We start from the raw sequence: 14,238 nt of genomic DNA on the forward strand, positions 1-14,238 counted from the left end.
TTGGGGGTTTGGGATTAGGGTTTGGGGGTTTTGGGGTTTGGGGTTTTGGGGTTTGGAGGTTTGGGGTTTGAGAATTTGGGGATTGGGGTTGGGGGTTTGGGATTTGGGGGTTTGGGATTTGGGGCTTTCAGAATTCGAGGATTTGGGGTTTGGGGTTTTGGGATTTTGGCGTTTGGGGTTTGAGAATTTGGGGATTGGGTTTGGGATTTGGGGATTTGGGATTTGGGGATTTGGGTGTTGGCGTTTGGGGTTTGAGAATTTGGGGATTGGGGTTGGGGGTTTGGGGCTTTCAGAATTCGAGGATTTGGGGTTTGGAGGTTTGGGGTTTGAGAATTTGGGGATTGGGGTTGGAGATTTGGGATTTGGGGGTTTGGGATTTGGGGATTTGGGGGTTGGCGTTTGGGGTTTGAGAATTTGGGAATTGGGGTTGGGGATTTGGGACTTTCAGAATTCGAGGATTTGGGGTTTGGGGTTTTGGGTTTTCGGCGTTTGGAGTTTGAGAATTTGGGGATTGGGGTTGGGGGTTTGGGATTTGGGGGTTTGGGATTTGGGGATTTGGGGGTTGGCGTTTGGGGTTTGAGAATTTGGGGATTGGGGTTGGGGATTTGGGATTTGGGGTTTGAGGTTTTGGGATTTTGGCGTTTGGGGTTTGAGAATTTGGGGATTGGGGTTGGGGATTTGGGGCTTTCAGAATTCGAGGATTTGGGGTTTGGGTCCCTCAGGACCCCAAAAGCACCGCCCGGGTCCTTCCAGGATCCCAAAAAGAAATGGGGAGAAAAAGGGGAAAAAAGGGAAAAAGAGGGAATAAAAAACGGGGAAAAGGGGAAAGGGAATAAAAATGGGAAAATTAGTTCGGGTTTTTCTCTTTCATTTCGGATTTTTCTCATTCATTTTGAGTTTTTATCTTTTATTTCGGGTTTTTCTCTTTCATTTCGGATTTTTCTCATTCATTTTGAGTTTTTATCTTTTATTTCGGATTTTTCTCATTCATTTCGGATTTCTCTCATTCATTTTGAGTTTTTATCTTTTATTTCGGATTTTTCTCATTAATTTTGAGTTTTTATCTTTTATTTCGGATTTTTCTCATTCATTTTGAGTTTTTATCTTTTATCTCGGGTTTCCCCCTTTCATTTCGGGTTTTTCTCCTCATTCGTTTCCGCGGCCGCGCCTTCATCCATCTCCCCTCAACGAGACTCCTTCGTTCCTTCGTTCATTAATTAATCCCCGCCAATTAAAACCCCGCCGGGGCCCCTCGCGGCCCAGCCAGCCAGGAAAAAAAAAAGCGATTTTTTCCCGATATTTTCCCGATTTTTTCCCCCCGTTTTTTCCTCATTTCTTCCGCTCCTCCATGCGGGTTTCCCGCTGGAATTCGTTGTCCGAAAATTCAAATTATTCTCAAATTTTTGGGGAGGTTTCAGGCTGGGCCCGTGGACAAAAGGATCCCAAATTCCCAAAACGAGCCTCTCATTCCAGGTCGTTCCCAAAAAAAAAAAAAATTTCCAGCTTTTTATCTCCCAGAATTTTTGTTTTCCCGGGATTTTGCCCCAGTTTTTCTCTCGATATTTTGAATTTCTCTGCACATTTCTCTTTGGTACATTTAAAAATTATTTTCACCCTCAAAAAGTAAAAAAAAAAAAAAAAAAGCCAAAGTTTTGATTTTTCTCTCGTTTTTGATGGATTTCAAGCGCGATTTGTCATTTTAATCACGAATAATAATAACAATAATAATGAAAATAAGTAATAAGTTAGCAATAAAGTAATAATAGAAATAGAAACAGAAAATAGAACTACGAAACGAAAATAAATAAATTTTTTAAAAATGAAAATAACATTAAAATGACAAAAGAAACATAAACAAAATTTAAAATAAATTAAAATAAAATAATAATAATAATAGCAGCAAGAAATTAGCACGGCGCAGCTTTGGGCTGAGTTTCTTTATTCTCCTCAGAAATGACATCAGCACATTCATTAATTAATCCACTCATTAATTACTTCCCCGTTAATTACAGCCAGCAGCCGAAACTTTGTACAGACCTTGCATAGAGGCCGCGGATTTCCCGCCAATTACCGCGCTAATTACCGCGCGAATTCATTAATTCGTTAATTCATAACCGCGGGAACTCCTCCGTTCATTGCCGCGGGCCCGAACCGGCCACGAATTCCCATTTTCGGGCATTTTCGGGCATTTTCGGACATTTTCGGGCATTTTCGGGCATTTTCGGGCATTTTTCGCGGAGGGGAGGGTCGAGAAGAATTTTATTTTTTATTTTTTCCAATTTATGACCTTTTGAAAAATGTCATTTCCCTTCCATATTCATATTTCCATTTTACGCTCATTTTCTTTCCATTTTGTTCCCATTTTTCAATTTCATTCTCAATTTCCCATTTAATTTCCGGTTTTTTTCCATTTAATTTTCCTCTAATTTCCATATTTCCATTTCATTCCCATTTCCGTTCCATTTTTAAATTTCATTCCCACTTCCTTTCCATTTTTTTTCACTTTATTCTCATTTCAGTCTCACTTTTCGCTTCGATTTTCCTTTTATTTCCAGTTTTCTATTAAATTCTCCCTTTATTCTCCATTTATTTCCGTTTTATTCTCGTTTTATTTCATTTTATTTGGATTTCCCAGAAGGCCGCGGCTCCGTTTGGGATTTTTGGGGTAAATCCCACAAAATTCCGAAGTCTCATCCTCCCGCCCCCGCGCCAGGAGGGGTTTTGGACCCAAAATTCACCAAAATTTGGGGTTTTCGATGATTTCCTCACCCCAGGACGCGAAACGGCCCCAAAATCTCCTCAGGGAGCACCCGGAACCCCAAAATTCCCCCCAAAAATTGAATTTTCCCATTGCACGTGGCGGGGCTGGAGCGAAACCACCCAAAAATGGGGATTTTGAGGCGTTTTGGGAATTTATTGCACGGCCCCGAGGCGGCGCGGAGAGGGAGAGGGGAAAAGGGGGAAAAATGGGAAAAATGGGAAAAAAGGGATAAATAAGAGAGAAAAGGTGAAAATTTTGAAAAATTGGAAAAGGGGGTTCCTGACCCCAAAATTGGGGTTTTGGGCCATTTTTTTTTCCTGGCCAAAAAAACTCGGGAAGGGATAAAAATGGGAATAATTGGGGTGGGAATGGGAAAAATAGAAATGAAGTGAGAAGGTGGGGAAAGGGGAAAAAAAGAGGAAAAATTTGGGGAAAAAAGGGGGGAAAGGAGGAATAAAAGGAGGATAAAGGGAAAAAAGGAGGAAAATTGGGGGGGGAAATTAGACAAAAGAAAAGGGAAATGTCGGGAAAAACATGAAAAAATAAGGAAAAAAAAAAAAAGCTAGTGGGGTAAAATGGGGGAAAACGGGACAAAATGGGTGAGAAAAGGAGAAAAGGAGAAAAGGAGAAAAGGAGAAAAGGAGGAGGAGACGCCCGGGATGGAGCGCGGAGGAAAAAGGGCGCAGGAAAAGTGGGAAAAGCTCCTTCCAGCCCGAGTTTTTTGGGATTTTCCCGGTTTTTTTTCTGGGATTCGCCCATAAAAGCGGCGCGGCCGTGACCGTGAACGCGGCGAAGGCGGCGCGTGGGAAAATCCCGATTTTCCATGGAATTAGCCCCAAAATCCACCTCCCCCGCCGAAAAATCCCATTTTCCCCGGACATTTCTCCGTTTCCCCGCCCTTTGTTCCCCCGAAATCGCAGGAGAAGCTCCTTCCCCACATCCCGAAAATCCCAAAAGTGCCTCGAGCGCCAACTCCAACCGGGAATCGCCAAAACTGAGGAGAAAAAATGGGAAAATCCCATTCCTGGTGCCTGAAAAGGCCCCAAATCGGGATTTTTCGGGAGGAAAAAACCCAAATTTCCACCAAAAGCCGTGGGTTTGGAGCGGGTGCGCGGCTGGCTTGGATTTCCTGACAATGAAAGGAATTTTCTCCCATTTTGGGGGATTTTAATCGGTTTGGTGGGAGGAAAAAAGCGCCCGGGAATGTCCCGAGTTCTGACAGGATTTGGGGATTAACTGCTGGAAAATGGGATTTGATTTTCCTGCCCAATTTCCAGCGTTTTCACCCCAAAACCGCATCCCTGCCACGGGAAAAAATAAATTAAACAAAAAAAAAGATTTTTGGGAAGAGGGAAGATGGAATTTTGGGACATTTCAAATAAACGCTGGAAAATCGTGGAGAGAGGGAAGGAAAATCTCCAAAAAGAGGAAAAATTCTTTTTTTTCTGCCCTGACCAGAGCCGATTCCAGCAAGAAATCCAATTTCCAGACGGGCTTTGTCTCGATTTTCCCCAAATCCCTTCATTCCACCCCCAAAATTTCCCATTTTCCACCCAAATTACCGATCATTTAAATCACCACCTCGATTTTTCCCATTTTCTCCCCAAATCCCACATTCCATCCCCAAAAATTCCCATTTTCCACTCAAATTACCAATCCTTTCGGGCACCACGTCAATTTTCCCCCCCCCCCAAAAAAAATTCCAAATTCCAACTGAAATCAATTCCCATTTTCCACCCAAATTATCAATCATTTAGGATTCCACCTCGATGTTTCCAATTTTCCCCGCAAATCCCTTCATTCCACCCGCAAAAATTCCCATTTTCCACCCAAATTATCGATCATTTAGGATTCCACCTCGATGTTTCCAATTTTCCCTGCAAATCCCTTCATTCCACCCGCAAAAATTCCCATTTTCCACCCAAATTATCGATCATTTAGGATTCCACCTCGATGTTTCCAATTTTCCCCGCAAATCCCTTCATTCCACCCGCAAAAATTCCCATTTTCCCACCCAAATTCCAGATCATTTAGGACACGATTTCCCCCCCGAAATTCCGAATTTCCGCTGCCTTTTCCCCGCGCCGGTCCCCGAATCCCGGGACGGATTTTGGGGAGAAATCCGTGAATTCCCGCGGGCTCCTACCTGAGCTCCCCTTCCTCCTCCGCCGCCTCGGTGGAATTTTTCCTTCCCACCGCCGGAATATTTACAACAATTTCTGCTTTTCCTCCGCTCGCTTTCCCCTATTTCTAATTTATTATTATTTTTTCCCCTCCTTAATTCCCTTTACCCCCGACCTCACCGCGCGGGGCCGCGCTCAGAGTCTCCGGGCGGGAATATTTCATTTTTCCTCCTTTCCCCTTTATCCTGTCGCCGATCCCGCCCGGAGCGGCGATGGTTTGGGTTTCTCAGAAGAAGGAGAGCGCCTGCTCGCGGAGGAGGAGTCGTTTCTTCTTCATGCGGCGGTTCTGGAACCAGATCTTCACCTGCTGGTCGCTGAGGTTCAGGCGGTCCGAGAGCTCGCGCCGCCGCTGCCGGGTGATGAACTCGTTGGCCAGGAACTCTCCCTCCAGCTCGGCCAGCTGCACCTTGGAGTAGGGCTTGCGCTTCTTCCGCGCCCGCGCGTGTCCCGGGAACCACGGGCCGCCTGCGGGGCCCGCCGGCACCTCAGCGCCCCGAAAATCCCTTTATTCCCCAAAAATCCGCCACGAAAATCGCTTTATTCCCCGAAAAACCGACCCAAAATCCCGTTATTCCCCGAAAATCCGCCCCGAAATCCCGTTATTCCCCGAAAATCCGCCCCGAAAATCCCTTTATTCCCCGAAAAACCGACCCAAAATCCCGTTATTCCCCGAAAATCCGCCCCGAAATCCCGTTATTCCCCGAAAATCCGCCCCGAAATGCCCTTTATTCCCCGAAAATCCGCCCCGAAATCCCGTTATTCCCCGAAAAACCGCCCCGAAAATCCCTTTATTCCCCGAAAAACCGACCCAAAATCCCGTTATTCCCCGAAAATCCGCCCCGAAATCCCGTTATTCCCCGAAAATCCGCCCCGAAATGCCCTTTATTCCCCTTAATTCCCCGAAAAACCGACCCAAATCCCCTCTATTCCCCTTTATTCCCCGAAAAACCGACCTGAAATCCCTCTATTCCCCTTTATTCCCCGAAAAACCGACCCCAAATCCGCTTTATTCCCCAAAAAACCGACCCAAAATCCCTCTATTCCCCTTAATTCCCCGAAAAACCAACCCCAAATCCCTCTATTCCCGGAAAAACTGACCCAAATCCCCTTTATTCCCCTTAATTCCCTGAAAAACCGACCAGAAATCCCCTTATTCCCCTTAATTCCCCGAAAAACCGACCCAAAATCCCTCTATTCCCCTTAATTCCCGGAAAAACCGCCCCAAATCCCCTTTATTCCCGAAAAAACCACCCGAAATCCCCTCTATTCCCCTTTATTCCAGGAAAAACCACCCGAAATCCCCTCTATTCCCCTTTATTCCCCGAAAAACCGCCCGAAATCCGCTTTATTCCCCTTAATTCCCCGAAAAACCGACCCGAAATCCGCTTTATTCCCCGAAAAACCGCCCCGAAATGCCCTCTATTCCCGGAAAAACCGCCCCGAAATCCCCTTTATTCCCCTCTATTCCCCGGAAAAACCGACCCGAAATTCCCTTTTGTATAAAAACCGCCCCAAATCCCCTTTATTCCCCTTAATTCCTGGAAAAACCGCCCTGAAATCCCCTTTTCCCCTTTATTCCCTGGAAAAACCGCCCTGAAATCCCCTTTTGCATTAAAACCGACCCGAAATCCCCTTTATTCCCCTTTATTCCCTGGAAAAAGCAGCCCCACAGCGCCCTTGCCCCTTTTTCTGTGGAAAAAAACCTCCCCGAAATCCCCTTTTGCATTAAAACCGACCCGAAATGCCCTTTTCCACTTTTATCCCCTAAAAATCCTCCCCGAAATTTTCCTTTTCCATAAAAACCGCCCCGAAATGCTAATTTCCACTCTTATCCCCTAAAAAAACCTCCCCGAAATGCCCCTTTTCCATAAAATGTTCCCCGAAATTCCCTTTTCCACTTTTATCCCCTAAAAAACCTCCTCGAAATGCCTTTTTCTCGTTTTTCCCTAAAAAATCCTTCCCGAAATGCCCCTTTTCCACTTTTATCCCCTAAAAATGCATCCTCAAAATGCCTTTTTCTCCTTATTTCCCCTAAAAAAACCTCCCCGAAATGCCCCTTTCCATAAAATGCTTCCCAAAATGCCCTTTTCCGCTTTTATCCCCTAAAAAAACCTCCCCGAAATGCCTTTTCCTCATTTTTCCCTGAAAAAAACCTCCCCGAAATGCCCCTTTTCAATAAAATACGCCCCAAAATTCCCATTTTCCCTTTTCCTCAAAAAAAAAAAAAAAAAAAAAAAAGCCTTTTCCCATTTTTTCCCCCTAAAAACCTCACCCCAAAAATCCAATTTCCCTTTTTTCCCCCCTAAATCCCCCTTTCCCCGTGACCTCGCACTCCCCAAAGCTTTGGGGCCGCGGGGAATTTGGGATTCTCTCCCAAAAAATGGGAAAAAAAACCCAAATCCGGGACTGACCCCAGATCCCAGCTCGGAGGGTTTGGATTTTTGGGATTTTTTAAGGATTTTCTCTTTTTTCCCATTTTCCCACCCCCCTCCCGTGACCCCAAACCCGCCCCGGGTTGTTTTTTTTTTGGGATTCCCCAATTTTCCCCCTTTTCCCATCCCCGTGACTCCAAAAAACGCTTCCCGGGGTTGTTTTATTTTTTATTCTTTTCCCGTTTTCCCCATTTTTCCGCGTCGCCGCCGCCGCTTCCCGGATTTTTTATGGGATATTTCCGTGTTTATGGCTTTTTCTCTTAAAAGCGGCGGCACCCCATAAAACATTCGGGATTTCGCTGCTACCCCTAGCGGCCCGACCCCACATCGGCGCCCAGGGAACCCCAAATGTACCAAAAAACCCCCAAATAACCCCAAAATCGCCATGCCAACTCCCCGGGAGCCCCCCGGAAAATCCATCCAAACCCCTCCAGAACACCCCAAAACCAAAGAAAAACCCCAAAATCTCCTTTCGCTGCCGCGGTTCAGGGGTGACACCAACCCCGCTGAACCCCGGATTTCCCCAAAAAACCCAAAATCCCGTTTTTTTAGGACCTTGTAACCGCTGCCAGGGTTCAGGGGTGACAGCAGCCCCAGCGAACCCCAAATCCCCTGGGAAAACCCTCCTGAAACATCCTAAACCCGATAAAATACCCCAAAATCCTTCTGAAACATCCTAAACCCGATAAAGTACCCCAAAATCCTTCTGAAACATCCCAAACCCGATAAAATACCCCAAAACCCTTCCAAAACATCCAAAACCCGATAAAATACCCCAAAATCCTTCCAAAACATCCCAAACCCGATAAAGTACCCCAAAATCCTTCCAAAACATCCCAAACCCGATAAAGTACCCCAAAATCCTTCCGAAACATCCCAAACCCGATAAAATACCCCAAAACCCTTCTGAAACATCCCAAACTCCATTAAATATCCCCAAACCCTTCCAAAAACATCCCAAACCTTATAAAATACCCCAAAACCCTTCCGAAACATCCCAAACTCTATTAAATATCCCCAAAATCCTTCCGAAACATCCCAAACCCGATAAAATACCCCAAAATCCTCCCAAAACATCCCAAACTCTATTAACTATCCCCAAAATCCTTCCGAAATATCCCAAACCCGATAAAATACCCCAAAACCCTTCCGAAACATCCCAAACCCGATAAAATACCCCAAAATCCTTCCAAAACATCCCAAACCCGATAAAATACCCCAAAATCCTTCCAAAACATCCCAAACCCGATAAAATACCCCAAAACCCTTCTGAAACATCCCAAACTCCATTAAATATCCCCAAACCCTTCCAAAAACATCCCAAACCTTATAAAATACCCCGAGCCCTATAAAATACCCCAAAACCCTTCTAATATATCCCATACCCTATAAAATACCCCAAACCCTATAAAATACCCCAAAACCCTTCCAATATATCCCATACCCTATAAAACACCCCAAACCCTATATAATACCCCAAAACGCTTCCAAAACACCCCAAAACTCCTCCGAAATACCCAAAAATACCCTCAAAAATCTCCAAAACCATTCCAAAAAAAGCCAAAACCCGCCCAGAAACCCCAAAACCCCTCCAAAAACCCCAAACCCCCTTTTTTTAGACCCTGACCTTCGCTGTCACGGTTCAGGGGTGCCACCAACCCCTCGGAGCCCCAAATTTCCGGGGAAAACCCTTTGAACCCCCCCAAAATCGCCCAAAAACCCAAATCCTCCTTTTTTAGGACCTGAGCCCCTCTCTGCGCGTTCAGGGGCGACGCCGACCCCACAAAACCCCAAATTCCCCGGGGAAATCTTTCCAAACGCCACCAAAAATCCCTTCCAAACGCCCCAAAAAACCTCCAAAACCCCCCAAAAATCCCATTTTCAGAACTTGACCCCACTGCCAAGGTTCAGGGGTGACCCCAACCCCGCCGCGTCCCCTTTATTCCCAGGGACTCACCCGAAAAATTCCTTCCAAAAACCCCAAAACTCCTCTACCCCAAAACCACCCCAAAAAAAACCAGAAACCCCAAAATAAAACATTTCCAGTCCCTACCCCGCTCCGTGCCCTTCATCCCCAGGGAGAACCCTTCAAACACTCCCCAAAAATCCTCAAAAATTCCTAAAAACCCCCAAAATAACCCAAATCCCATTCCTGGGGTCTCACCTGGGCGAGAGGAGAGTTCAGGGGCGACCCCAACCCCAGCGAACCCCAAATTCCCGGGGAAAACCCTTCCAAAAGCCCTTCAATACCCATCACAAACCCTAAAAATCCCAAAACCACACAAAAAAAACCGAAATCCACCCCAAAAACCCCAAAACCCCATTCTCGTACCCCCCCCCCCCCACATTCAGGGGCGACCCCCGCCCCGCTGCGTTTCCTTTTCCCCAGGGAAATCCTTCCAGCACCCACCCAAAAAATCCCCTCTAAATCCCCTAAAAAACCCCAAAAACCTCTCAAAAGCCCCAAAGCACCCCAAAATCCATCCCCGCTCGCCGCCTTCAGGGGTGACCCCAGCCCTGCCACGTTCCCCTCATTCCCAGGGGAAAACCCTTCCCAAATCCCACTAATACGCACCAAAAAACCCTCCTAAAACCCCCATACCCGCCCCCCCCAAAAAAAAAACAAACCCAAAAAAGCCAAAACCCTCCAAAAACCCCAAAACCCCGAAATTCATTCTCTCGCCGCCTCCTGTCCCCGCGCTCAGGGGCGGCACCAGCCCCGCCACGTCCCCTCATTGCCGGGGAAAACCTTCCCAAATCCCTCTAATTCCTGCCACAAATCCCTCTAAAACCCCCAAACCCACCAAAAAAAAACAAAAAACCCCAAAAAACCCCAAAATCCATCGAAGGAACTCCCTTGGCACCTGCGCCGGCGCTCAGGGGCGGCACCAGCCCCGCCGGACCCCCTCAATTCCCGGGGAAAACCCTTCCACCAGCCACCGAGGAAACCTTCTAAAACCCCAAAAAACCCCAAAGAGACACCAAAAACCACATGAAACCTCCAAAAAACCCCATCAAAACAAACCCAAATCCAAAAAATTCCTATTCTCTCACCTCCTCCGCCGGCCGGGGGCGGCAGCCGCCCCGCCGCGTCCCCTGAATTCCCGAGGAAGCGCTTCCACCATCCACCAAGAAAGCCCCCAAAAACCCCCAAAAAACCATAAAACCCCCAAAACCCCGTAAATCCCCCAAATTCGGGGTGCCCCGTTCTCTCACCGCCTCCGCCGGCGTTCAGGGGCGTCAGATCCCCTGAATTCCCGGGGGAAAGCCCTTCCAGCACCCACCAAAAACCCTCTAAAACCTCCCCAAAAAAACCTAAAAATCCCATAAAACCCCAACCCCGCCCCAAAAAAACATAAAACCCCATAAATCCCCCAAAATTCGGCGTGTCCCTTTCTCTTACCCCCTCCGCCCGCGTTCAGGGGCGACACCAGCCCCGGCAGCTCCCCTGAATTCCCGAGGAACCGCTTCCACCACGCACCAAGAAAACCCCAAAAAACCCAAAAACCCCACAAATCCCCCAAATTCGGGGCTCCTCGCTCTCTCACCGCCTCCGCCCGCGTTCAGGGGCGACAGATCCCCTGAATTCCCGAGGAACCGCTTCCACCACGCACCAAGAAAACCCCAAAAAACCCAAAAACCCCACAAATCCCCCAAATTCGGGGCTCCTCGCTCTCTCACCGCCTCCGCCCGCGTTCAGGGGCGACAGATCCCCTGAATTCTCGAGGAAAGCCCTTCCACCACGCACCAAGAAAACCCCAGAAAACCCAAAAAAAACCCCAAAACCCCCAAAACCCCCCCAAATTCGGGCTCCCCGCTCTCTTACCCCCTCCGCCCGCGTTCAGGGGCGACAGATCCCCTGAATTCCCGAGGAAGCCCTTCCACCACGCACCAAGAAAACCCCAGAAAATCTCCCCAAAAAACCCAGAAAACCCCCCCAAAAAAAACAAAAAAACCAAACCCCCCAAATTCGGGGCTCCTCGCTCTCTCACCGCCTCCGCCCGCGTTCAGCCCCGCCAGCTCCCCTGAATTCCCGAGGAACCGCTTCCACCACGCACCAAGAAAACCCCAAAAAACCCAAAAACCCCACAAATCCCCCAAATTCGGGGCTCCCCGCTCTCTCACCGCCTCCGCCCGCGTTCAGGGGCGACAGATCCCCTGAATTCTCGAGGAAGCCCTTCTACCACGCACCAAGAAAACCCCAGAAAACCCAAAAAAACCCCAAAACCCCCAAATTCGGGCTCCCCGCTCTCTTACCCCCTCCGCCCGCGTTCAGGGGCGACACCAGCCCCGGCAGCTCCCCTGAATTCCCGAGGAAGCCCTTCCACCATCCACCAAGAAAACCCCAAGAAAACCCCAAAAAAACCCCAAAAACCCCCAAAAAACCCCCAAAACCCCCCAAGCCCGAGTCTCCCCGCTCTCTCACCGCCTCCACCGGCGTTCAGCGGCGACAGATCCCCTGAATTCCCGGGGAAGCCCTTCCACCACGCACCAAGAAAACCCCAAAAAAACCACAAACCCCCCAAAATCCCCAAAACCCCCAAACCCGAGTCTCCCCGCTCTCTCACCGCCTCCACCGGCGCTCAGCGGCGACACGAGCCCCGGCAGCTCCCCTGAATTCCCGAGGAAGCCCTTCCACCATCCACCAAGAAAACCCCAAGAAAACCCCAAAAAAACCCCAAAAACCCCCAAAAACCCCCCAAAACCCCCCAAACCCGAATCTCCCCGCTCTCTCACCGCCTCCACCGGCGCTCAGCGGCGACACGAGCCCCGGCGCGTCGCCTTTGGCGCCGGGGGCGAGCAGCGCGGAGCCCGAGTCCGCCTCCAGGCCCGGGCAGCCCGGCGCCTCCGCCGCGCCGCCCTCGGCCGCGGGGAACTCGAACTTGCCGAAGCCGCTGCCCAGGTTGCCCAGGTTGCCCAGGTTGCCCACGTTGCCCAGGTTGCCCACGCTGCCCAGGTTGCCCACGCTGCCCACGCTGCCCAGGTTGCCCAGGCTGCCCACGCTGCCCCCGAGCCCGCCCGGGTTGCCCGCGGGCAGCGGCTCCGGGAGCGGCGCGTCCCGGGCGGGCTCGCGGCCCTTGTCGCCGTCCCGGTAGCAGCACTTGTCGCCGTCGGCGCGGGCGAGCTCGCAGGCGCGGCCGAAGGGCAGGCAGGGCTGCGCGTAGGGCCCGCAGGGCTCCGCGGGGCCCCAGGCGGGCAGCGAGCCGAAGTTGTCCCGCCGCGGGTACGCGGGCAGCGAGGGCAGCGCCGGGAGCTGCGCGCCCGACGCGCGGAAGTTGGGGAAGTAGAAAGCGTCGCCCGTGTGGATGTTGAGCAGCGGCCCCACGAAGCTCGGGTTCAGCAGGTTGGGCTCGCCCATCCTGCCCCACGGCCGGCCCCGGCCACCGGGCGGCTGCCGGGGCTACCGGGGCACCGGGGGGAGCGGGGAGAACCGGGAGGGAAGGACCGGGAGAACCGAGGGGGGAGAACCGGGACAACCGAGAGGGGAGAACCGGGACAACCGAGAGGGAAGCGGGGAACACCGGGGGGAGCGGGGGAGAACCGGGACAACCGAGGGGGAAGAACCGGGACAACCGAGAGGGGAGAACCGGGAGAACCGAGAGGGAAGCGGGGGACACCGGGGGAAGCGGGGGAGAACCGGCAGAACCGGGAGGGAAGGACCGGGAGAACCGAGGGGGAAGCGGGGGACACCGGGGGGAGCGGGGAGAACCGGGAGGGAAGGACCGGGACAACCGACGGGGAAACGGGCGACACTGGGAGAACCGAGGGGGAATGACCGGGAGAACCGAGGGGGAAACGGGCGACACCGGGAGAACCGAAGGGGAAGGACCGGGAGAACCGAGAGGGAAGCCGGGGACACCGAGGGGACCGGGCTAAGCAGGGGGACCGGGGGAACCGGGAGGATCGAGAGGGAAGCGGGGGACACCCAGGGGACCGGGGAACACCGGGGAGATGGAGAGGGAAGCCGGGGACAGCGAGGGGACCGGGGGGAACCGGGGGAAGTGAGGGAGAACCGGGAGACACCGGGGGGACCGGGGGGAGCGGGGGAGAACCGGAGGAACCGAGAGAGAAGCGGGGGTAGCGCGGGTAGCAGGGGACACCGGGGGGACACCGGGAGGACCGGGGGAACCGGGGAAACCGGGAGAACCGGGGGGGAAGGGAGGCAGAGCGGGCTGCAGCGGCCCCGGAGCGGGCGGAACCGGGCGGAACCGGGCGGAACCGGGCGGAACCGGGCGGAACCGGGCGGACCCGGGGCAGAGCGGCCCCGGAGCGGCGGCGCCGGGCGCTGCGCGGCCCCGGCCATGGAGCGCCGTTAAAAGGCGCGGCCCCGGCGCCGCCGTCACGTGGGGCCCGCGCGGGTCCCCCGGTGTCCCCTCCCCCCCCCGGTATCCCCTCCCCCCCCCGTCCCCCCCCCGGTGTCCCCTCCCCGTCCCCTCCCCCCCCCCCGGTGTCCCCTCCCCCCCCGTGTCCCCCCCCCGGTGTCCCCTCCCCCCCCCGGTGTCCCCTCCCCCCCCGGTGTCCCCTCCCCCCCCGGTGTCCCCTCCCCCCCCCCCGGTGTCCCCTCCCCCCCCGTGTCCCCTCCCCGTCCCCTCCCCTCCCCAGCCCAGACAAAACAGCGCCGAGTTCCTCCCGTTCTCTTCCCTTTTTTCCTCCTTTTTTCCTAATTTTTTTCCTCCTTTTCCCTGATTTTCCCCCTCCTTTCTTCCTCCCCTTTGCCTCCTTCCTTCGTCCCCTTTTCTCCCCTTTTTCCCGTCTTTTTCCTCCTTTTTATCACCTTTTTTCCTCCATTTATCCCCCCCTTTATCCTCCCCTTTCCCTCCTTTTTTCCTCCCTTCTCTCTCCCTTTCTCTCCTTTATTCCT

At 51.8% G+C, this 14,238-nt stretch overlaps 1 protein-coding gene across 1 annotated transcript; it reads right to left on the bottom strand.

Annotated features, from left to right (window-relative positions):
* Nucleotides 1–490: 490 nt before the first annotated feature.
* HOXC12 (homeobox C12) lies at nt 491–13,649 on the bottom strand. Its single transcript, XM_085562842.1, has 3 exons — nt 12,392–13,649; nt 12,114–12,271; nt 491–5,409 (listed from the first exon to the last, which is right to left on the bottom strand). The coding sequence occupies exons 1-3, from the start codon at nt 12,733–12,735 to the stop codon at nt 5,171–5,173; spliced, it is 741 nt and encodes a 246-aa protein (XP_085418968.1). The 5' UTR covers nt 12,736–13,649; the 3' UTR covers nt 491–5,170.
* Nucleotides 13,650–14,238: the final 589 nt, after the last annotated feature.

Source organism: Lonchura striata, chromosome 29 (genome assembly GCF_050655825.1).
Source record: "Lonchura striata isolate lonStrDom1 chromosome 29, ASM5065582v1, whole genome shotgun sequence".
Classification (NCBI taxonomy): Eukaryota; Metazoa; Chordata; class Aves; order Passeriformes; family Estrildidae; genus Lonchura; species Lonchura striata.

Bases quoted from the DNA above. Each gene is read 5' to 3' on its own strand.
- HOXC12 (XM_085562842.1), bottom strand. From the start codon at position 12,735: ATGGGCGAGCCCAACCTGCTGAACCCGAGCTTCGTGGGGCCGCTGCTC. The intron at 12,272-12,391 runs GCTCGGGGGCAG...CAACCTGGGCAG, and splicing joins CCCGCGGGCAACCCGGGCGG to CGGCTTCGGCAAGTTCGAGT. The intron at 5,410-12,113 runs GTGAGAGAGCGG...CGGGCCCCGCAG, and splicing joins GCTGAGCGCCGGTGGAGGCG to GCGGCCCGTGGTTCCCGGGA.